The sequence below is a fragment of the Toxorhynchites rutilus genome, chromosome 3 (assembly GCF_029784135.1).
Source record: "Toxorhynchites rutilus septentrionalis strain SRP chromosome 3, ASM2978413v1, whole genome shotgun sequence".
Taxonomy (NCBI): domain Eukaryota; kingdom Metazoa; phylum Arthropoda; class Insecta; order Diptera; family Culicidae; genus Toxorhynchites; species Toxorhynchites rutilus.
In genome coordinates, this window is record NC_073746.1 from 284,470,538 (window position 1) to 284,496,296 (window position 25,759).

General features: G+C 40.3%; 1 protein-coding gene across 6 annotated transcripts in view; it reads left to right on the forward strand.

Moving 5' to 3' along the window:
* LOC129776782 (laminin subunit beta-1) overlaps positions 1-25,759 on the forward strand; it is a 52,914-nt gene that overhangs the window by 24,725 nt on the left and 2,430 nt on the right. For all 6 annotated transcript variants that reach the window (XM_055782624.1, XM_055782621.1, XM_055782627.1 and 3 more), the window contains exons 6-15: positions 5,798-6,474; positions 6,536-7,221; positions 7,280-7,306; positions 7,378-7,788; positions 7,852-8,044; positions 18,724-19,688; positions 19,752-19,848; positions 19,917-20,893; positions 20,954-21,306; positions 21,368-21,509. In XM_055782624.1, coding sequence (XP_055638599.1) covers positions 5,798-6,474; positions 6,536-7,221; positions 7,280-7,306; positions 7,378-7,788; positions 7,852-8,044; positions 18,724-19,688; positions 19,752-19,848; positions 19,917-20,893; positions 20,954-21,306; positions 21,368-21,509 — 4,528 coding nt within the window. The remainder of the gene's footprint in view (positions 1-5,797; positions 6,475-6,535; positions 7,222-7,279; positions 7,307-7,377; positions 7,789-7,851; positions 8,045-18,723; positions 19,689-19,751; positions 19,849-19,916; positions 20,894-20,953; positions 21,307-21,367; positions 21,510-25,759) is intronic.

Consider the following 25,759-nt stretch of genomic DNA (forward strand, 5'->3'; position numbering starts at 1 on the left):
TCAACGTACTGACTGATAGCTTTGATCAAATGCGGTATTTTTTTTGATGGGTTCACTTTAAGAAACAATTCCAATAATCAAATTGTTATAATAATGAATCGATTTAAATAGTAGATTTGATCATGTTTTATGTTGTAAACAAGTCCTTGAGAAACAGAAACGATCTGGGACATCCAACCCGATTCCGTTCTTGCTGCGGCCCAGCTTTCGGCCAATCCTTGCCAGATCTCTTGGCATCCTGAATTTGTACGGGTATAGTATCAACGTTACCGCTAACTGCACGGCTGCTTTTCCACAAAACAGTGCAGTGTAAGATTCTCGATCGGTGTTAACTACTTTTGCCTGGACGTTTTTTTTTGCCGGAACCAGCTAAAACCAGTTCTTTTGTAGGTATTGTACGTACTGCTGTTTTGTGCAAATTGATCATCTGTTCCGGAAAGTTCAACAAATTGTACAGCACTTCTTCCTCGAAATAAAGCCTGCCCACGTTTAATTTCGGACACCAAGATGATGCCAGTAAAACAAAAATTCACGTAATACAACAAAACCGATTGTTTATTTCAGTAAAATAGGCTTATGGCGGGTTTACATTAGGGAGATCTATAGCTATAGATAGATTTATTCACGTGAAAATAGGTGTAAACGGGTGTGAATAAATATGATACACTTATTCGAGGTATATATAACTTGAATAAATTCAGCATATGTAAACGCTTGTGAATTTCTCACTGGTGAGAAATCACTAAAGTTGGATGCAGTTCTACTTCAGGTGAATAAATTCACCGAAAATATGAATATATTCATTATAGAAGTTCACCTAGTGTAAACGGTTGATGCGATTTCTATAAATCTCATCATATTTCTTCACATGAATATATCACTAGTCTAAACCCACCCTTATATCTAAAACAAGGAAAGCTTACGTCGATGTTAATTATGTTGTTTGTAAAATTCACGAACTTTCTTGAAAACATCTGCCATTAGGTTCCGTACAGTATCATCAGATATGCTGGCGGCGGCACTTTTCCATCTCCTCTTGAAATCATTGATGCCATTCGCTTTTTTCTTAGTTTCGAAGAGTTTTCGCTTAATCAGAGCCCAGTACTTTTCCACATTATACCATACCAGGATGGATTTTGCATAGTGACAAGAGGCAAAATCTGTCCAAAACAACGCTGGAGAGTAGTGGCTTCTTATGAATGGTAGCAACCGCTTCTGGAGACATTCATTCTCGTAGACATCTTTGTTGACAGTGCCGGTAGAGACGAAAGATTTGAATTTTCGGCCACACCTGCATTTGGCCTACCAAACCCGCCTACCGGAAACACTCGGCTACGGCATTGCTTCGCATTGCAGTATAAAAAGCGAGACCCGGAAGCTGTTTGAAGTCTTCGAGAACATAAGTTTCATCGTCCATTATGGTGCATGAACATTTTTGCAAAAACTGGGTGTAGAGCACCTTAGCACGGCTTTTTGCAGTGATATTTTGCTTATCATCACGATTGGGCACCTTTTTCACCTTGTACGCCTTCAGTCCATGCCTCTGCTTCACTTTTTGTACTATGATTTTGATTTTCCAACCTTTCGAGCCACATTTCTAACTGAAAGGTTGGGATGTTTCTCAATAATGGCAACCACCTTTCGGTCCATCTGTCGGGAGCATACTTTTCGATTTGTTCAGCTTCCAACCTTCCGATCCACACTTAAGCGCTGGTCAAGCGATTTGCACACACTAAATACGGTACTCTTCGGCAGTTTTAGCTTTTTGGCGAGATCGCGTACCGACAGTGTTGGATTTTGCTGCCGTTTGCGCAAAATGCGTTTGCGTACTTCCACTTGATTCGACGCCATTTTACCAAACTGAAGAAGAATGTAAACATGTTGGACATCGAAATAAAGAGGAAGGTTTCAGCTGTCATGTAAGTGAAATATTTCATTGATTAGAGAGCTACACTAAAAGAAAAGTGTTTGAAATTTAATGTGGACAGGCTTCACTCATGGATTTCGTTGATAATACTCTTGGCACCCGTTTTAATATTCCTGGATGCCGTTTAATGAACCCTTTGTTCCATTTACGAGCCGGTATCCCGTTTTTTAAATGGATTGGAACGAGCTGATTTGTGCTACGCTTAAAAGTAATCTCTTTGTGTCCACGGGAAATCCAGCTTTTGATTTGGCTAACAGCCATTCAACTGTTCGTCCTTCTGTGAAATCGAGAACGGTTGCTTTTTCAGAACGTGGTCTGGAATACTTTCCTAAGACCTTCTCGCGCCGTGTTGAATTCGGAATTTCGTGCATATGGCCGCCTTTCGAACAGGAAATCCGGTTCTCACCATTTCCACAGCGTGTCTATCCTATTGCATGCGTTTCTGACCGGCGTTTGTTTTATTCATCGCAATATAGCAAAAGAGATCTGTTGGGTGGAATAGGAAACAAGTAGAAATATGGGTATCCTTGTTCCAGCCATGTTTATTTTGGTGATAAATCACCTAATTTGCAATGAAAAGATATGAACAAACTTAAAATCAGAGCAGTGTACCTGTATCGTTCAGTTCTTATTGCTTTCGAAGATTTTCAATCGTTTACACTTTGTAAATTGATAACAACATTGCACAATGCTGTTAGCCACTTTGCTAAGGAAAACAACAAATATGGCGAAAGACAGTGCAACGAACGATATTGGCTTAATACTGTTTAAGTTTCAGCCAATATCGTTCGTGAGCGTGACTAATAGTGCTTGGTTGTCAATTTTTCGAAAAGTTATAGTTTTTCGAGTATACACAAATATAATTTATCAGAATAAATAAGATAGCTAGTGAGAAAAACAGTATTTTATGCGGAATTATGCACTGGCTGGTATAAGGGAGCTTCACGGTATTCCGATGTGGTTTACGTGCCAAAGGAGCCAAACTCTTAACTTAATTTATTTAAAACCAATGATTGAAAACAATGTTACTTAATTTTATGGCGAATACGATACGAAACCGATTACTCGCGGTCGACTCGAGTTTAGTATGGTGACAATGGCAGCCCTCTCATTAACAGGGATTGAGCAATGTGATGGAATCCAGGCAAAGGTGAAGACACAACAGCGTTTAGATACTCAATATTCCCCGTAACTATTCGAGGAAGTACGGCGAGTGCTCGTCTACTAAGACTATTCGTTACAATGCAATAGTGCTCAACAGGTCGTGAGGCGACGCTGTTCAACGCCCAGTTAGTCGCTGTCAGTTCAGTAACATATACTACGCAAGGAAACTGAAGACTGGGAGGTGCGGAAAATTTCGTTGTACACTCTAAATCCTGTGGACTCGTTTATAGAGGACCCATTAGTAAAGTACAAATTATCGCAATTGACACACCCATATTTCCGATCGATGGTAATCTGGAATCCCTTGAATTCCCTGCTTCATCGATAGATAAAAATTAACTGAGTTATTGATGTAGTCAGCAACACGATTGGGAATAAACTCGATTTGCTCGATTAGCTGGTCAAAATTACCGACCACCAATGGGTTCATAAGCTTACAACGGATGAGGAACCGAAGAGATAACAAATTGAAACGATCTTTTGGTGAGAGTACACCTGCCGAAACCTCGCGACTCTTGGTGTACGTTGAGGACATACATCCCAATGCAATACGTAGACAAAGGTACAGAATTCGTTAGAGTTTAATGAGGTACGTTTTGGCAGCTGATTGAAAACAGAAACTGCCATGACAGAATAGTTGTTCGATACAGCATTATAAGATCTTCTGGATGCGCTCCCCACCAGGTGCCGGTAATTATACGGAGAAAGTTTATTCTTTGTTGATAATATGGGCCCCAAGTACCTTTGGAGTCGAACCAGACCCCAAGATACTTGAACGACATGGCATGAGTGATCGGTCGGGTTGAGGGGGCTTAACCCGACTTACTGCCGAAACTCCGTGAGAATAATTCAAATATTTATCGCAAGGAAAGCTATATAACATGTTATTCAATACAGGTGTCAGACCCCGAGAGTGTAATTTGTCTGATAGGACCTCTGAATGCTGAAGTCATTTATTTTTTCATTTGGAGTTAAGCCATTTGAATTTCTAAAGAAAGCAGCGCAAGATAATCATTCATCCTCTTGCCCCTGCGGAACCTATATTGTGTATCTGAGAGCAGGCCATTTGTTTCAAACCGTCGATCAAGCCGAAATAAGATAATTTTTTCCAACAATTTTCGTATACAAGACAGCATCGCTATCAGGCAGTACGAGTGGAAGTCGGACGCGCGTTTTCCGGGTTTTTGAATAGCTATAACTCGTACAAATCTCCTAGATGGCTAGAGCAATCCGTCCCCATATTGTTTCCAGTCAATATGTCTTGTGAGATCATATGCCATGTTGTTTGAAGATTCAAAAGAATTTGATCCAGTGGTGATGGAAATTTTGATTGGCAAGTGATCTCTACCGTTGAGATTCTGGATTACAGTCCTCTTGCAATCTAGTGATAGTGAATTTGGGCAAAGCGAGAGGTCAAGGGCACTTGGATTAGCAGGATGTTTAGGTACAAGTGTTGTTTCTCAAGTGTTCAAAACGGTCATATTGAAGCTGTTACAAAGGTCATATATCAACAATGAACGGTTTTCTTCGTGACAATGTGGATAAGACATTGTATTTGGAGATTGGTTGTTGTTGGTGGGTCTGTGGAGAAGCTTCCTTCAAAATTTCCGCAAAAGTACGCTACGAGCGTTCCTTCAAGTATCGCTTCTGTTTCTCACTGCGACGTTTCACATGCCTAGAGTTCATGTAGAGTTCCCCTGCAATACGGATACTTATGCTCAATCGCATTGCAGAGTTCGCCCTCATGTTACAATCCGCAAGTGACACAGCGCTCCTAGTTGATAGAATAAGCTGCAGTGTGACCAATTGACTTGCATTTTTCACAAATCAGGGGCTTTGGCACAAAGAGTTGCATAGGTAGCCTCAATTTGCCCACCATATTGTAATTAGGGTGGGGAAGAGTCAGCAAAAGTGACTCAAAACGAGTCAGACGGCGTAAATTTAGTTCTTTTACCTTCATGAGAGACTTTTCCGAGCTGGAAACAGTCCAAGTACTTGACTTCCATCGAGGAGGGCTTCTTGAACTTGTTAACTCCTTCTGTTTTTCTGTTTTTCTGTCTCGCACGTCAGATCCGTCGCAGTTATCATCTCCTCAATTTTTACGTCATGGGAGGGAAGATCTTCTTGAATGGCGTTAACGTTCCCCGTGGAACTTTTGCCGTCTCAACGTATGCATTAACTAGCGTCATTTATTAATACTTTGTTGAGATTTCTTAAGCCAAATAACACGCCTTGAGTGTATTCCGAGGGGCAAGCTCTAGAATACGCCTGACCACAATGCATGTCGAAGGAAATTTTTCTGACGAAAAATCCCCGGCCAGAACGGGAATCGAACCCGAACATCCGGCATGATAATGTGAGACGCTAATCACTCGGCCACGGGTGCACCAGGAATATACGCACTATATTCGAGAATGAAATGCTTATCAGCAACAATCTCATTTCCATGTTTCCGGTCAGACATGACAATTCATAATTTACTCGGTCCAATCCTACGAATTTCAGTTGCGGAAGTATATCTTTCCGTATATTTCAATTTCTAAATCAACGTCTTGTCCATTTGGTTTTGGCCGGAGATAATCCATGAACCAGTTCCAGATTTTTTTAAGTCTGTTCGATATACAGTAAAAAAACATCTCACTTATTGCAGTCCATACGAAATCAAAAAATGTTCAACAATTTCAATGCCTCAAACACATTTTTCAGCACACTCGAGCAATCCTGGTGGCAGTCGGAGAATGGCAAGGAGAATGTGACGATCCAGCTGGATCTGGAGGCCGAATTCCATTTCACCCATTTGATCATTGTGTTCTCGACGTTCCGGCCGGCGGCAATGCTGATCGAGCGATCGTACGATTTCGGTAAGACCTGGCACGTGTACCGATACTTTGCGCACAACTGTCGCGATGCGTTCCCGCATGCGCCCACGACCAGCAAGAACATAACCGACGTCATCTGTGATCATCGGTACTCGAGCGTGGAGCCATCGAAGAATGGTGAAGTCATTTACCGGGTGTTGCCACCGATGAATATTGAGAATCCGTACGCAGAACACGTGCAGAATATGCTAAAGATGACGAATCTCCGAATTAACTTCACGAGACTTCACACGCTCGGGGATACGTTGCTGGACGATCGCCAGGAGATTCAGGAAAAGTATTATTACGCCATCTCGAATATGATTGTGCGAGGGTCCTGTTCGTGCTACGGTCATGCTTCACGTTGTTTACCGTTGGAGGGGGTACGGAACGCTATCGATATGGTGCACGGAAGATGTGAATGTACACACAACACGAAAGGCCTCAACTGTGAGGAATGTGAGGACTTTTTCAATGATCTCCCTTGGAAACCTGCATTGGGCAAGCAGACAAATGCTTGTAAAAGTGAGTGAATATAATCTTATATTGTACACAGAGAGCGTTTTTAAAAAATTCTATCCTGCAGAGTGCCACTGCAACAATCACGCTACTAGCTGTCACTTCGATCCGGCGGTTTATGAGCTCACGGGTCGTGTTAGTGGCGGTGTGTGCGATAACTGTCAGCACAACACCCAGGGACATCACTGCGAGGTGTGCATTCCATTCTTCTACCGGGATCCCAACGAAGATATCCAGAGCCCTTACGTATGCAAGCCGTGCGATTGTGATCCACGGGGTTCGCTGGATGACGGCATCTGTGATTCAGTGGCCGACGAGGAGAACGGAATCGAGGCTGGTGCGTGTCACTGCAAGCGCAACGTGAATGGTCGTCGGTGCGATCATTGTAAGGAAGGTTTTTGGAACTTTGACGAGAACAATCCCGAGGGTTGTGAATCGTGTATGTGTAACATCTTGGGTACAATTGATAACGCCGGCTGCAATGTACACACGGGAGAGTGCACCTGCAAGCGATTTGTTACCGGACGTGATTGTAACCAGTGTATTCCCGAGACTTATGGATTGTCAGACAGTGCTGAAGGTTGTACGCTGTGTAACTGCCATCCGGGAGGTTCGTTGGACAACAACTGTGATGTGATCACTGGACAGTGCCGTTGTCGACCACATATGCAGGGCCGAAATTGTGGAGAACCCAAGCAACATTTCTTCATCCCAACGCTGCACCAAGTCGTGGAAGCGGAATTTCCTGGCACGGTGAGGCGTTGTCATTAGAAGAGAAATTGAATTTAGTATTAATATTTACACGTTTCAGGATTGCTATCATTATTCCTCCTCTGGTGTAAGTTATTCTATGAGAGATTGTGTGCTACAGATCGTGAGTTTTCATGTATTTTATTCTTTCCTCAATAGAACTGCTCTATTGTTATTCGCGAACATCCGCATGATCGCGTGCCTGGTCGGACCGGGCCGGGATTCATCCGTGCATTCGAAGGGACGGAGGTGAAGTTTACCGTCGATGATGTTCCGAAGACGATGAACTACGATGTATTGGTACGCTATTCCCCACAAATGAAGGGCGATTGGGAGGAGATTCGGATGACAGTCGTTCGCCCTGATGAGTACGATCCGGAGGGGCCGTGTGCAAATTCGCATCCGGAATACGAGCGGAACATTCATACCACACTGTCAGAGTATGAAACTAGTGCCGTGGCGTTGCATGATGTTTGCCTGGAGACGGGCAAGACGTATAAGTTCATTGTATCATTCCAGCGTCACAACCCATATGATGATAACCCATCGGCGCAAATTTTGATCGATTCCGTAAGTGATACAAAGTTAGTTGATAACGAAACAGTTGTTTTGAGTTTAATTTTTTTTTACCAGATTGTCTTGGTTCCGCGCATCGAGGTGACGCCAATCTTCCATGGATCCCCTCAGGCAGAGGTCAGATATAGGGAATATAAAGATTTGGGATGCAATCAGTCGTATTACGATGTGAACTACGATATCAACGCTAGACCAGAGTGCAAACAGCTGCTGAACACTGTTAGCGTACTCGTATTCAATGGTGCCACAGGTAAGACACAAATCTGACCGAATCGAAAGAAGAACTTTGATGTAACATCAGATCACAGTATAGTAGTGCGCCACAGATATACAGTTATAATATACTGGAATTATTGACATTAGCTATGTCAGTACCTCATTTAAGAATGATTTAGAATCTTCCGAAATATTTACAGCGCGTAATCGATTTTATATAGTTTCCGATTTTTTTCACTGTATATTTTTCGTTTATTGAAAATAAACGAAGAATTTAATTTTTGATTCATACCCTTTAAGGTGAAGGTGGAAGCTAGCCACGAATGGCTGCCACAATGGCGCTCATTTCTTTCATCTCCCTCCCTCACCTCTCGCCCGAAAATCAATAATTTTGCGAAACAGTGTGAAGAAACTGATCGTTTTCGCACACTTCCCATCAAGTAATATCAACCAAACTCTAATCGATTACTCACAAGATATTAAATTTTCATCTGCTTTCGCACCGTATAGTGAAGAACGTCGGAAAACTCGAGCAAGTGTTCTGAAAGTTAAATTTTCGTTTTTCAATCTTCTGCAATGGTTTTGTTTGTATTGGTGGAAGCATCGTTATTTTTTCGACACTGATGCCAAACAACATCATCGAAACAGCTATAAAAACCACTCAATAAAATGTTATTCCGGAGTCATAGCGTCCCATGTCATGAAAATCAATAGAATAAAATTGTGTTGATATCAATACAATTATTATTTTTACGTTTAATGGGTCTATAATGTAAGTTTTAGCAACTTTAACATTGGGTAAGAATATTGTATTGCAGAGCTCGGAACACTGCCACGGCTGCCTATGCTTTCAAAAACAGTAAACGGAAAAGTATTAAATTCAATCTAAATGCCTCGGCCAACGAAGAGAAGGGTTAAGGCTTTCCAACGTGAATATGTGAAAACAATACGATCAACGAAGGAAAATATTAAGGAATTATCAACATCGAGTTACTATGCGGAAGAACTTGTTAATACCAAAAGTGCCCCAATTCGCATGTGTTATAAATTTGCTCATATTACGCTCGCGTATAATCAGAATCATATGCAAATGCACCTTCTATATATATTTATATTTGCAATTGTTCATCGGAACATATCGTTCATACATTTTACTTTAGTATTGAATTGTTATTTGTTTTTTTTTTCAAATGTATTCAAAGACTCGTGTCAATGAAGCGCCACACAGTCTGATAAGTGAATTGATCTACTTACGTGTGCTTTGCTCTTCTCTCACAAACACTATTACCCCATTTTTACACGAGGGTTTACCTATACTACTACAATGGCTAGCTTCCACCTTCACCTTAAGGCCTTTATCACATGATAAACTTTTTTTCCAGAATCTCTCAGGAAGTGATAGATAATCATATTTGATGGAAAAAATATTTCAACGCATATGTTCGAATTTCAACAATGACAGAGTTTTAGAACTTTTTTTTCGTTTCGGACTCTGTTGCCTCAAACTGGCTCTACACTAAAAAGTACGCTACGTAAGCCTATTCTTTCTCCTGAAAGATGTTAAAATTTAGTGCAGGATATAGTAGTGGAACATCTAAATGAGTGTATTTAAATAACAATTTGGAAGTGAAAAATTTAAAAGTTGGTAATTTTTAATGTATGATTATTAATTTTATCTAAAAAAAAATTATATCAAATTTGATTGTTTCTATCAATCAAATTAAAGCTAACCAAATATTTGGCAGTATAATCAATTCGAACAGAGTCATATACCGATCCTTACTTACTGCAGTTCAGATGGATCTTTTTTTTGGGGTGATTTGAACGAGATTGAAGTTGTTGCCGGTCGTTTGTTTTTTTTGTAATGAAGTAACAATAAGGTATAAATCGTTCATGCAAATTCAAGACTTTATTATGATACACACATATTTTTAATTGCCGCAACCCTATCCAAGCCAACACGAATTGAGCGTTGGCAGCATAGAGCTAAAATCACGCAAAAATCGCAAATCGACGGGAGTGAATATTTATACAAACATGTTCAGTAGTTGCAATGGTCTGTAGCCAATTATTTTGTTGGGTAGTTTTCTTCAGGAAACGATGTTTGGATACCCATCCGTAAGATTTATTTGGCAATTTTCAGTTAAAATCATTACTACAGGATCGCACGAAACATTTCATTTTTTGAACTAATGAAAAACGTGATCGTAAACGAACTTTACTAAAACACGCGTTATACATACACCTTCATTCTTGTTTTCGAACGAACAGAACACGTTTGATAGTATGCCTCATTTGTGTTCTTGTTTTCGTACGAACCGAATCCATCCATTAGAACTTATTGGACTGTTATTTCCAGCGGAATTGAAAGGCCAAGTATACACTAATCACGACAAAAAGAAATCTTTATTTTAGAATGATGTTCACACACTGAATACTTAAACGCGAATGAAAAAATATTATATTGTCTACCACCGTTCAGTTTCCTTTTTATACAGGGCTGCCACCCGTTCAACCAACATGACAGCACTAAGAGCCAATGTGTACGAAAATAGGTGGCACAATAGTTGCGATCACAACAGAATTTTCAAACCTTTTTTAGTTTTCGTGCGAATGCGTTTTTTCACCTGCCTACCAAACGTCACTTCTTTCTTGCGAATCCCGTTGGTTTGTATTCAAATCAGTATTCACGTTTTTCGGATAATTCGAGCTTAACCCCCCTATACTTTTTTCTTTCCAATTCATTTATTTGTAAGGCTCAATCGCATGCGATTTGCGGAGCCACTAATTCATGATTTGTTTTTACAGAATTTCAACTTAAATCTATGTTTAGTAGGTTTCGACCGATTACTCGCGGTTTACTCGAGGTTAGAGGGGCAACAATTTTTGTGGGATGGGTCAGGTTAGGGATATGGATATGAGATATCGTTGTCTCAACCGAGAGTTGCCGCACGCACTGTAGCATTGTGCATAATGACAACCCCCCTATACTTGCGCACTGGTCTCACAGACCGAAAAATCAATAATTCGTTGATTTCTCAGAAAATATCAACACAAATGGAATCTTCCGCCCCGGGTGCGAATGGTTCGACTTTTCTGGCGGGGTGCAAATCAGCTCTTCCGCTGTATATTCAAAAATTATCGAACTTTCGGTCCGCTCATAGTATTCTGTGTTTATGAAAAAAGGGTTGAGCTGCCTGAGTGCGTAAAATATCAATATTTTTTTCATATTACTGAACATCAAAACAAAACAAATCGTTTTTTTCTGTTATTTCAAGGGTTTTCTGGGCTTTTAGCTAGTAAAGTCAACAAAAAAGCCAATTAAACTTATCAACCAGCTTCCATTGGATTCCAAGAACTTTCCTGAAGTACCTTACAATACAAAGTTAGTTTTGCTTAAATGAAAAATTTATCCATCGTCTTCGATGATTAATAACTCAATAGATGATGAACGCACCGCTAATCGAAAGACAGTTTGGAAAACTCCAATAAATTATGTGCAAAGTTAATTTGTTGATTCGACGAAAAACGAACGATATTTCATTTTTTTTTTTTTGCATCGATTTTAAAAAAAGTATCAAAGATAGTAGTGTTTTAGAAAATCGTTTGTCATTTTGCAAATATTGTTGCAAGTTCCAATGTTAGCAAAACATTTTGAGCTTTGTATATCTTCAAAACCTTTGTGAACGTTTCATAATTATACGTTTAACCATTCCTTTTAACCAATCGATGAACCTTTTTTTTTGTCGAATGTATTCAAAGCACGACATTATTTTGTTTAGGTGCGGATTTCGATTCAGCTTCCGCTGTTTCACTTCTATTGATTGAGGTTTTGCAAAGATGGAAGACGAACAACACATTCTCTAATCCATGGGCCAAATAACTGGAGATGTGTTCCTGGCAGCGATACTCTTGTTTAATGGAGTAATTTTTGCAATGCGCTTCTATTGGCATGTCTGGGGAGCTCTTGTCACCACTGATGACAGTCTTATCGAGACACTGATCAAGAATAATCTTCGGTCATGACACATGACATAACAGATCCATTATATATATATTTGAAACAACCGTCCATGAGCACCTGGCGATGCATGGTTGCGTAAAACGCTGCAATGGATGAGTTACATATCATTTGACAAAAAACATTTGATTTCATCTCCATTTGCGATTCGCTTCATCAACGCAACTAAAACATGTATCGGGTATTGCTCCGAAATAAAAATATGCGAGATTAGATCCATGAGTAATTTTTTGATATGGACTTCATCGGATACAAAAAACAAGAGCTTTCCGAGCTTTAGAATGCATCTACATTTTTGTAATAGCTTATGTTGTTCGTTCCAAATAAATTTGATGAACGCCCTTTTATGCCTAGAACTACCAAAATATGTGAACGGAAAAATTGTCAAACGATCATTATATTCTACATTTCCTTCTGAAATTATTGCACATCTCATGTTTACGTGATTCTCGAACCACGAAAGTTCATTCACCTCTAGTGTCTGAAATGACGATTTTGTCAGGCTTCTCAGTTTAAAAGTACGTTTTAGGGAAACATATTTCGGTCTACACAACGACAAGCGAGTACAAAAGTACTCAACACCAAAAAATACCCCCGACTTGCATGTATTTGCAAATCGGATTCCCCCAGGCACACTAATTTAGAAGACCATGTTAGGGAAACACAGCTCAGTGGGGAAAAAATACCCCTGACTTGCATGTTTTGACAAAGCGGATTCCCCCAGGCACATTGATTTTGAAGCCCGTGTTAGGGAAACACAGCTCGGTGGGAACAAAAATACCCCCGACTTTCATGTATATTTGCAAAGCGGATTTCCACAGGTACATCGATTTTGAAGTCTGTGTTGGGGAAACCGTAAATCGCGCCAATCAGAACTTGGCAGTTAGGGCTTTTAGAAAACGCTTGGCATATTACAGTTATTCAACTGTTCATCTCATGAAAAATAACATTTCATTAATTGTGATAGACGCGTACAAATATTTCATATCAATTGATGCAAACATCTTTCCGATCTGTTAAGAAATGTTCGAGTTATAAGCATTCAAAATACGGGTAGGGGTAGCACGCAAATCGGCAGATTAATGTATAGGGAAAAAGAAGTTCTTCCAGTTTATATGAATTTAAACCGTTTAGAGATTAGTGAATTGTAATGTATAGCATATCAAACAAATCTTAGAGAATTTCCGATTCGATTGGTATGAGAATTCATGAGAATTCGTTCACAGTGAAAATAGTTATTAACGTTAAATTTATTTCATAAAAACGTTTATTTCGTTTATTTCATAAAAACGTACTTGTTTTCTGATTTGGCACCCTTCCTGAAAGACGTAGTTATACGTCAAAAAATCAATTATTTCTCTAAAAAATGAAGGAATGTCCACGTGGACAACAGGGGGAGGGACACCAGTAATGTCTCCGCTTGTCCACGGTGGGGGAGGGGGAGTGTCTAGAATCGTGATTTTTCAGTCCACGTGGTATGTGGACAGCCCCTACGTTATTAGTGTGGAAAGATAAGACGATATCTTTCAAGGGAAATCAGTTCAGACCGCAAAGGGTTAATACCTAAAACCTGTATTGGTACGACTGGATCCTGTGAGGCGGCCTTGAGTTGCGTGAAAAGGGTCGAGGTATGCAGCATGGCGAGGTATGATGATGACTCATTTGTTTTCTGATTTGGCACCCTTCCTGAAAGACGTAGTTATACGTCAAACAATCAATTATTTCTCTAAAAAATGAAGGAATGTCCACGTGGACAACAGGGGGAGGGACACCAGTAATGTCTCCGCTTGTCCACGGTGGGGGAGGGGGAGTGTCTAGAATCGTGATTTTTCAGTCCACGTGGTATGTGGACAGCCCCTACGTTATTAGTGTGGAAAGATAAGACGATATCTTTCAAGGGAAATCAGTTCAGACCGCAAAGGGTTAATACCTAAAACCTGTATTGGTACGACTGGATCCTGTGAGGCGGCCTTGAGTTGCGTGAAAAGGGTCGAGGTATGCAGCATGGCGAGGTATGATGATGACTCATTTGTTGATTGGAAATCAATTAATATATACGTTGGGGAATCAGAACGCGAAGTTCTGTTCCGTAGATGGAATGTTGATACGATCATATATTGAGCTTGAGATTCTGGTTCGTCTTCAATTGATAATTCTACTAGATTCCACTAGATTCTTACTAGAACTCAATGAAAAGAATACTTTGATAGAACCCACTCAACGAGCAGAATGCTGAGTGGTAGGAACTTTGGTTCGTGTCCTATTTTAATTAATGTGAGATGGGATCATATTTTTATCATCCACCCAAACATTATATAAAATGCTGCCTTTTTTTACGTAACAGTTTCAATTACCCACCTCCATTTATTATTTGCGAAGGCTTTAGTATAGACCTGTACTCTTTCGATTCAAACAATCTGGATATAGGGGGGGTCTCCGTAGCCACATTTGTTGCGCGTTCGCTTAGTAAGCGATCGATCGTGATTTCAAAACTCAGGGTCCTCATTGACCATCTTTGTGTTGTTACAGAATAACTACGTCCAAGCAACAATCATCAGCGATGGGGATCGATCCACGGTCGAAATAAGATCGATCCATCCATATAACTGCTCTGCAAGACACATCGGGCTGCTGTTCTATTAATAACTCAACAATGATCATATCAACTGTCTCCGCTGTCCGGTGGTTTAACTGGATAATGGAAGAACAGAAAGAATACTCTTACGCTTAAATGGCTACTGTGTAAATGAACCATATGCAATGGCATAGAAGGAATTCTCCTACGCCGAAAAATGGCAACTGTGTAATATGCTAATTATAGATAAGATAACCATGTGACATGTACACGATTAAAATTCGGCTATGTTACAGCTAATATGCTAATGAGCCTGAAATAAACAAATGAGATAAAGAAATTAAAAAAAAAATCTGGATATACTGTAAATTTGCACAATTTATGCTGATCGATATAAAATGGTACCCGTATCAAATCGATTGATGTTATTATAGTTCTTGACATCACGTCCGCAAGGCAGATTTCCCTGTTGGATTATTCGGATTGATTGGATTGTTTGGATGATTAATTGGAGTGGGAAGTCGATTCTCGAAGTTTCAATAGGATCTTGGAAATGTATATTCATGGTACCCCCGTGTTCGAGTGGTTAGCGTCACACAATGTCATGCCGGAGGTTCGAGTTCGATACCCTTTCGACCCCTGGGGATTTCTCGCCAAAGAAATTTCTTCCGACTTGCACTGTGCTCACGCGTATTCTCAGAATACATCCAAGGCTTGTTATTTGGCATAAGAAATGAGGTATTAATAAATCTCGCATGTGTTCATTCCGCCTGAAAATCAACTATTCTTTGACGCTCCCCTCAACTAGTAAACGAAGTTCAATGCCGTCAACGCGAATACCTACGTAGAGGCGGCAAAGTTTCCTCTGAGAACGTTAATGCTATTCAAGAGAGGAAATGTATATTTGGCCAGTAGGAGAAGTGAGGGGAAAGTGGTCACCCCAAGGAATATGCCCATTTCCCATGTCCACATACCGCTAAAATTTGCGTTTTCGAAGAATATTGTAGCTCAACTTACTGTTGTTCAAGATAGCAAGCGGTTTTCATTATGAGAATTGAAAATAGTACATTTTTCATTATTAGAAAAAAAAGGTGGAAAATCGAACATTTTTGACGTAGGACTACGTCTAACCGGAAGATATAGGGGGTGAAATGGAAATCTAGGCACTGAACAAGTAGGAAAAATGCAAGATTTGGAACGCTTATAACTCGAGCATTTCTCAATAGATCGCAAAGGTTTTTGCATCAATTGATAGAAGAATATAAAAATATATCCACGCATCTATCATAACGAATAACATTTCATTTTTCTTGAGATAAATAATTGAATAATTTTGAAATATCAAGCATTGTCAAAATGCACTATGTGCCCATTTTTGATTGGTCCATTTTGTGCTTCTCAAATCGTACCGACCAAAACGGGCAATCAGAGCAGCAGCGAAATACAATGAAGCACGATTGGAAAGGAAAAAGAAAAAAATGAACGAAACATTGGTCGCAGTCTCACACATGCGTAATTCTCGAGCCAGCCAGTCAGCTTAAAAATCCCCGCTCCGCTGCCGTAACTATCATTCTCAAACCGTACACCACATCGGTTCGCATCACAACAAATCAACAAACCAACCCAAGCAGCCATGTCTGGACATGGTAAAGGAGGAAAAGTGAAGGGAAAGGCAAAATCCCGCTCGAACCGTGTTGATCTGGAGTTCCCCGCAAGGGTAGCTAAGCCGAGCGCGTTAGTACCAATGCACCAGTCCACCTAGCCGGCGTTATATAGTTTCGGCCGCCGAAGTGATCGAGTTAGCTGGCAAAGCTGCTCACGACGATAAGAAAACCCGCATTCGGAACAGAACACATTCGGTTCTGTGGACATCAAGACAACAGGCAGTTGCAGCGAGTGGCGAGCGGCAAACGCAATCGCAAAACGGCATCAGGTAGCAGAAGTAAAAAGTTTGTTCTTTATACAAACTGCTTTGGTGGCAAATCCAGAACAAGGCGGCATCGAGGGCGTTCGAAATGGTTTTTTTCAAAACCACGAGTACTAAGTTTTCTAAATTGGAACCATTCCATTAATCAAGGCGCTTTTCAGGGTGATAACAAAAACACAACACCAAAGGTTCTTTTCAGAACCATCAACATATTCATAAAGAGTAAACAGTAAACTAATCCATTTTTCAGGCAGATAGGTAGGTAATCACGTAGGAGAAGAAAATAAAACAATATATTTAAAATATATATTTAACAAAAGCTGTCCCCTTTGTATAGTCCTACGTCACTCCGGTTATGTCCCCGACATTACCCACCCGTCTTTTTTTTTACTGAGGAGGTAAAGTGGTCAGTGGGGGGCCAAGTGATCACTCGCACATATCATGGGATAGATTTATGCGTGTTTTCTTGTCCAAATTTGTTCAAATCATTATTTAAATAGTAGGTACATGTATGAAATGAACTAGGCCTATTCACCTAGAGTCGTAATTGAAATTTTCTGATACGTACAAAAACGTTTTGGTTGGGGGAGCATATTTTCCCTGGGTCAAAACCACAAAAGGCACACCTTTAAGAGCAGAAGGTGATTAGTTATATCAGCTGTTGAAAACAGAACATTCCCAGTAGTGATCCTCAACTAATCACCTTGCCCCAAACAACAAAGTAATTTCTATGCGTAATAATCGCTGAAATTGAACAAAATATCTGTTCACCTCTCCTAGAATATGTGAACAGTCGTCCGAACAGTTGTTTTGTCGAAAATATTGAGTCAAATAAACTAAATTTCACTAGAAATCCCTAAATTCGAAACGCACAAAACTACGGACGAACTTCTACCGAGAGGGCGATTTTTGTTTTTATTTATATTTTGACATGCGACAGTTTCACTGAAGTACAGGGTGACTCAAAATACATGAAATCCTTCAAACATAAAATGACTATCAGTATGGTGTCAATAGTCAAGAGTTATACTACCAAACAAGCAGGTGACTACTTTACCCCACTATCCCTACTCGTTGATTCGTTGACGCTAACTTTACATCAAAACTTTGAAAAGAAACGGACGTTTACCAGCCGCAGGCTTGACGTCCTGGAAAATTTGTTTGTCTTGTATTTTGTCAAAATTCCGCCAAAAATTTTCAGATGTCATAGTCATTATATCTGACGATGTTTGGCGGGATATACTGTAGAACGTTTTTCTCAGGAGTTAGACATCAATTGAATATAGGCTACCCAAAATCAAAATCAATATGGCGTCATTTGTTTACCAACATATCATTTGCGAGGATTGAAATCGTTGAAATCGCGGAAATTGCGCTGCTTCATTTCTTACTGCTTAAGCGATTTTCATGTTTCGGTTTCACATGGAGGTGTTCAGTTTCAACATGGAGTTTAAAGTTAGCCACTATTTAACTATATAACCGGACCGTGTGGTAAACTACAGTAATTGTCAGAACCAAAATGTCAGTAAACCGCAGCAATATTGGGTACATTGGCAATATGAGGGATTTGACGTTTTAGTCATATCTCTGGTTTTTCTACGAGTCTGGTGGCCTTTTGAGGTTAACCATGCTCTGACACTCTTGGACTACTTTCCCAATTGTACTTGATTGTACTCAGACAAAACATTAGTTTCTTCCAAAAGCGATTTATTTTGTAGGCTGGTATGCGCTAAATCTTGAAATCACAATTCCAACTTTCATATCACCCTCGGCAATCTTCAACATAATTCGACTCACTTAAAAACATACTCGAGTTTATTTATGCAATTACACATTGTTTATTTCCTCTTCAGTCCCGTGCCGGGCGGCCTTCCATCTAATTACATCATATCTTATCGTGATGCGATTTTCTTATTCAGCACACGCATACGCGTCACGGCATTGCTATCTAAACAACAGTTTTTTTTGCACGACAATCAGTTGCGCCTGTTTTGAACTAGCGAATCCAGTGCAATGTCAACCAAATGGAGCGCACTTTGTTGGCTCGCCATCGTTCTGCGAGTCTACGGGCAGGATATCGACATCGGTGATCTTGAGCTTGAAGAATCGACTACTGTCATCGGTTCGCACGTGTGCACCCGAAAGTTAGATTCTGGGGTTGACGCATTTGTGTTTGTTTTGTCTTTCCAGCTTGCGAGTGTAACCCGACAGGTTCGACGACTAAGAAATGCGAAGAATACGGTGGATATTGCTCCTGTAAGACCAACGTGGTTGGTCGACAGTGTGACAAATGTGCACCGGGAACGTATGGCTTCGGACCAGAGGGGTGTAAGTCGTGTGACTGTAACAGCATTGGATCGAAGGACAATGACTGTGATCTGGTGACCGGACAATGTAGTTGCCATCCGAATACTTATGGGCGGGAGTGCGACCAGTGTCAACCAGGCTTCTGGAACTTCCCGAACTGTCAGATGTGTGAGTGCAACGGACACACCCCGGTGTGCAATCCCAAGACCGGTGAGTGCTCGCAGTGTCAGGACTTCACTCGTGGCTGGAAGTGCGATCGCTGCTTGGAGGGATACTACGGAAATCCACTGCTAGGATCGGAGATTGGTTGCCGACCGTGCCGTTGTCCGGATACAATTGCATCCGGCCACTCATACGCTAACGAGTGCCTGCTGGATCCGAAAACGAACGATGTGATGTGTTTGTGCGATCAAGGCTACGCGGGGGCTAAGTGCGATGTGTGTGCGGACAACTACTATGGCAATCCGGATCGCCCAGGAGGAATCTGTCAACTGTGCGATTGTAACAACAACGTGGATCTGAATCAGCCAGGTAATTGCGATGCCAAGACGGGACAGTGCAGACAATGCTTGTACGAAACGGAGGGTGATCACTGCGAGTATTGCCGTGATGGATACTATGGTGATGCCCTGCAGCAGGATTGTAGACCTTGTGACTGTCACGGGCTCGGAACGAATCAGACTATTCAGCACTGCGATCGTCATACCGGCCAGTGTCCGTGCTTGGCTAACGTGCGGGGACAGTATTGTGAGGAGTGTATCGAGAATCACTGGAAGATCGCTAGCGGAGAGGGCTGTGAATCGTGCAATTGTGATCCCGTTGGATCGGTTAATGAACAGTGCAATCCGGTAGGTTGATAATAGCCTGATGTAAGGTTTCTTACTATGGTGCTAATATTTTTTTCTCCCTAGTACGATGGCCAATGTACCTGCAAGCAAGGATTTGGTGGACGTCAATGTAATCAATGCGAAACCAACTTCTGGGGTAACCCGAATGTGTATTGTCACCGTAAGTATATAAATTTGGTAACGTTTCCCGGAACAGTGCATAACAATTCCTTTTTACAACTATTGTAGCTTGCGAATGTAACCCATATGGTTCGGCAACCCAGCAATGCCATCGCGAAACAGGTCAATGTGTGTGTAATTTGGGAATCGGTGGATTTAAATGTGATAAATGCGCACGTGGTTATCTTGGCGACGCTCCGTACTGTGAACCCTGCGGCGAGTGTTTCGACAACTGGGACCTTATTCTCGACGGTCTAAAGGAAGAAACGAATCGTACGATCGGCGAGGTGAAGGCAATCAAAACGCTTGGCGCTACAGGTGCATATAAGAAGGAGTTCGATTCGATGGCCAAGAAAATCGATGTGATCAAGGGCTTATTAACGAACACGATATCCGATCGGGAGATTGATGCTATCGACACACGAATTGCCGATATTCGAGAACATTTGAAGTCGTCACTGAAGACACTGGAGGAGTCGGAGAAGCGGCTCCAAGATACAGGATCGAGCATTAACTACGCAAACATTGAAATCGATGATCTGAGCAGACGAGCCGAAGAGGTGAAACAGTTGGCCAATTATCTGAGGGAAAACGCTACCAAACTACAGGAGGGTAACATTGAGGGAGCACTGAATCTGACGCGAGATGCTTGGAACAGGGTCACCTTGCTCGGGGAGACAAATATGGAGATCCAGGAGCTGAATGACAACGCCGAAAGGCAATGCAAGCGGACGGAGGTGCTACTGAAGAAGCAACAGGAGCACATCGAGAACACGCACGCCAATAATGAGGCTTCCTTCCTGAAATACCAAGACGAGCTGGACACTTTGAACGCGAACATTCCGGATCTCAATGAGCGCATCTGTGACAGACGAGGGGATCCTTGCGATGAGCTGTGTGGCGGTGCCGGGTGTGATGGCAAGTGCGGAGGGTTGACGTGCGATAAAGGTGCCCTGACTAGGTCCGAGAGGGCTTTGTATTACGCGAAAAAGACAGAACAAAGCATCAAGGAGAAAGAGGAGTTGGCCGATGATATTCTGCGATCTGTAAGTACTTTTGATTGGTTGGATGAAATAAATCGATCGATCATTATTCTTGAATTTCAGATGTTCCAAGCAAAAACGAATGCTTCGGAAGCATTTAAGAAGGCGAAAAAGGCTCACGACAAAGCGAAGGCTCATCACGATGAGACGCGCGACCTGATCGATGAAGCCAACACAGTGGTGACGGCCCTCACTGATATAATTGATAACAACACGGCAACTCCGGAGAAAGTGAAAGTGCTGGCGGATAAAATAATGGAGTATACTCTTCAGCTTGACCCGGTCCAGATTCAGGTGCTGGCCGAGCAAATCGACGAAGCGGTTTCACATCTAGAAAATGTTGAAGCGATCATTCGAAATACCGAGGATGATCTCGTTCGCGTTGAACAACTCAAAGACAGCACCCTCAGTACGAAGTAAGTGCTCAGCATCAATGTAACAATATTGTAGTCTAATTTCGCCCTACCGTTTTCCAAGGAATCGCGCCGAGAAGGTTTTGGAAGACGCAATTGGTGTGACGAAGGCTCTCGACGATGCAGACGAATCACAGAAAAAGGCCCGCCAATCCATCAAACGAGCCAATGAAGACATCCAGTCTGCCAAGATTGACTTAGAGGAGGTAGTATGATCAAATGTTAAATCAATTTACCTACTTGAGCGATTCCATTTGAGTTCAAAAGTCGATTTTTTTGTTTTTTTTATTTGGCTAAAATTATGCAGACGCATTGTTTCTTATCAAAAAGGACAATTTTTATCATCGGTTTTCCATGCCTTTTTAAGAAGGGCCTGAAAATTTTAATATAAAAATCTATATAAATAAAAATGTAAGGCCAAATATGTTGCTAAGCGCAAAACCCGAAGAAGGAATCGTCTGATTTGATCCGTCTTTATTTTGATGTATTCGTCTCTGCCCGTAGATCAATCGTAGAGCAAAATCGAAATTTTTTCGGAAATATGTTTTAAAATTACATCATGATAAGCGTTGTCGGTTCAATCGATGTTTGCACTATCGAAATTTATCTTTGTTTGCAAGTGGAAATGGATTTTCGGGTGAAATAACGCACTCCTATATCTACTATATCTATATAAATGAAAATAGAAGGCCAAATGTGTTGCTAAGCGCAATTCCCGAAGAAGGAGTGGTCCGATTTGAGTCGTCCTATCTTGACCCATAGATCAATATTGCGGATAGAAAAATCGGAAAATTTTCGGAAAACTCTGGAGGTAGTTCGGAAAATTTGATAAATTGAATACCCATATGTTCGAAAATTACATCATGATAAGCGTTGTTAGTCCATTCGATGTTTGCGCTAACGAAATTGATCTTTGTTTGAAGGAGGAAATGGATTTTCAGGCGGAATAACGCATTCCTATCTATATGAATAAAAAAGGAAGAAAAAATGTGTTGCTAATGGCAAAATCCGAAGAGGGAAAGGTCCGTCTCTTTTTTGTTGTATTTGTTGTATTCTGTCCATTGAACAATGTTATGATGAGAAAAAGTTTAGAAATTTGTTCTACAGAATTCATATTAAAACAATAATTTTGGGCGAGACGAAGTTCGCCGGGTCAGCTAGTATATATTAAATATAACTTGGAAATTATTGGTTCGATTGATTTGGAGTCTTCCGCAATGTTTTAGGTTATTATTGAGGCTCTATGGAGAAAGTATACACTGTTAAAAAATGTTTTATTTTCATTTTATTTCGAAAATAACACAATTTTCTTTAAAAAAAAAGTTTAATATCTTGCACAGACATTTAATAAAGTTCATTGCACAGTGCGCCAAGAGAGAAAAATATTGGACAAAAAAGTTGCATTTTTGAATACTGCTGAAATGAATCTTATAAATGTGGTTTGACCCGATTTTATGGAAGTACGCATGATTTGCTATGAAGAAAATGTACTGCAAAATTTTGCTAATTGCTACCGTTCCCGAGATACAGTGATTTTAAAATAAAACTGGGAAACACACACTTTCGGTCGTTTTCGGATGTATTTCGAGTTTATTCGAGAAATTTTTTTTTTAATTTATTGTATTTATATATATTTTTTTTGACGTCGCATTTCATTACAGATTTCTTATTGTTTCATAATGTCTACAATTTTTTTACTATCATTACAATTTGAAAATTGCCTAACTTCCATTTTATCTACGGAAACTGGAATAGATAAATTGTATTTTTGTGTTCCTTGAATAGTAATCGCTTTCGAATATTGTTCATGAGGCTGTAATGGATAGTAATGAGTTCCCGAGTTAGTTGAGAGTTTACAGTTTTGGACGTAGGACTGTGTCAATCATTTCTATACTGGGGTGTAAGTTCAAAGTTTTTAAAACAAGAGCGTTACGCCGAAACAACAAGATTTTGAGCGTTAATACATCTTTGCCGGCTGAACGAAATGGTATGAGAACCACTTAATTCGAAAGATAAAATATCTAGCGTTATATACTTGTTAATTATTCACCCGAAAACTTGTTCTAATGGCTTAAAAATTAATTTGACAACAGACCATTGAAATTACACAAATATGTAGATTAGCTGGCGCCCGCTCGGGAATCCATTTAGTTGTGATTGCAAAGTGACGAGAAGATGGTCTTGTTCGTTCGTCTAAACACAACGTTCTTCTCTTCCGGGAGTACTATTTGTGCTGCGTATTTTCGATTCCTCTTTTGAGCGTTAATAATTATTTTCCAGCTAAACTAGGTATTGTAATTACTTTATTCGAAAGATGAAATGCCTAAGAGTTATATGTTCATTAATTGTTGACCCGAAAACTTGATCCAATAGCTTAGAAATTGCTTTGAAAACAGCGGACACGGTTCGCTGAGGAGCGTCGAACGACAATGAAGTGTCTTTGTCAAGGCAGGCGGAGAAGGGGTTTGGATTGAATTGTCCCAAAGGGCCCTTATCAGGACTGACGAATGAACTGCAAACGTTTAAAGTCTTTAATTTAATAAGAATAAAAAGAAAAAAAATCCATTTAGTTGTGATTACGAAGTAATATGAGAATGATCTCGCTAGCTCGCCAAGCATTTTGCTCTTCCCTCCCAATCCCATTTCTTTTCTGTCGCCGGACTGAACGGAGCGACATTATTTGGTGGAAGCTGCAGTTCTATCATCGAATGCTCATGAATGCCGCTGTCGACCGATGATTCCAAATGTCGGGGGTTGGAGAGGGGGTATAATTTGCGCAGGGTATCTCCGAGAAGGAATAGATTCCTCCTTTGACGTTTATAATTCTTTTCGGCTAAAGTAAGTGGTATGATAATAACTTTATTCGAAAGAAAAAATGTCTAAGAGTAATACGCTTGTTACATATTGATTGCTAAGCTAATGGTAGTCCTACGCCCACCTTGTGATTATTTCACAGATTAAACCCACTTCTAGTTTTTTGGGCAGAGTTGAAAGGATGAAAATCCGATTTGTATTTCAGTGTTCAATTCATCGAATCGGTTGTAGGCTTCTCGTAATGTTATAGTCATTTTTTTTTGAACAGTTTGGCGTTTTCCGTCCTTCCTAACACAATCACGCTGATCAGGCATTGCCCGACTGGTTTCATTATTCTTGTAAAATTGCATAACCGCGTGCTCTTCTTCTTCTTCTTTGTTTTTAAGAGGCTTTAAACTTTGCAGTTCATTCGCCTCTAAAATCCCCGCGTGCTCGATATTTTCACTCAGTCTACTGGCTACCCTCGGACCAAAAGTAGAAGGAACGCCGCTTTAATTCAGTAATCTTTTCGCTTCCGTTGTCGTGTATAAAGTTGTATTAAATGTTGTTTTTATTTTCTCGGCTGTCCATAACCTAGGTAATACAGTCAAGAGTAGGAATTGCTTGTCCCTTCTCTTGTAAACTTTTTTTCGAACTAATCAATTATTTCAAACAATTCGCTGGTTTTATTTTCATCAAATTTAACTTCCGTTTTTAGAGCGAAGGCGTGTTTGCTAATGCTGTTGACTATCTCGTGATATTTCTTCATGATGTAATTAGCAGAACTAATTTTTGTCTTATCTATTGGCGAGTATAAATATCAATATTAACTATTTAGATGTATTCAGGAACGCTAGAATCCGTTGTCTCAATTGATGTTGCTGACGTTGCTTCTAATAATGTCTCATGACTGGGAACATTAGTGTTGGAATTCGTTGACTATATTGAAATTGCTGATGTCGCTTCAATTGCTTCCTGACTCGGATCGTTCATACAAACTTCTACCTCTTGGCCTACCGCAGAAGAAACGAATTGCAATTTTTAAATTTTTTACTAAACTGGTTTTCTACTGCAAATCCTAGTCCCACTGATTGCCAATGTTACTGTTAGTGAGATTTCGGCAATTTTTTGAACCCTTTTTCGAAAAAAACAATCCATGTAAAACGTGTTCATTTTGTACTACATTTTTCTCTCCTGAATTATCTCTTGCTTCTCACTTGATTAACCCTCTGGCAAACGATTTAATTTTTGAATTTTTCTAGAAGCATGCACCCTAGTATATCAAAGCAATATGATTTACAGATACTGCTCTCATAAAAATCATCAAATCTAAATAATTTCTGGTGAGTTCAGCTCGTCATTGTCAGTTTGTTCAGGAAAGTTTATTACGAGCTTCACTCGTAATTTCCGTTTAAGGGGTTAACACTTGCTTGTTACTAGTTAATCACTTGCTTGTGTTTTTGCTGCATCAGAACTGTTTTATATACCAATATGGGTACTTGAAACAACTATTAGGTACGTTTCTGTATGTCAATCAATGCAATCAATGTGTGAATTGATTGCATTGATTGCTTTTTATTCCTGATTTTATTATTTTATAAACTAGTATTTCTTTCCGTCATTTTTGACGTAGGACTACGTATTTCATTACGCGTGCCAAATC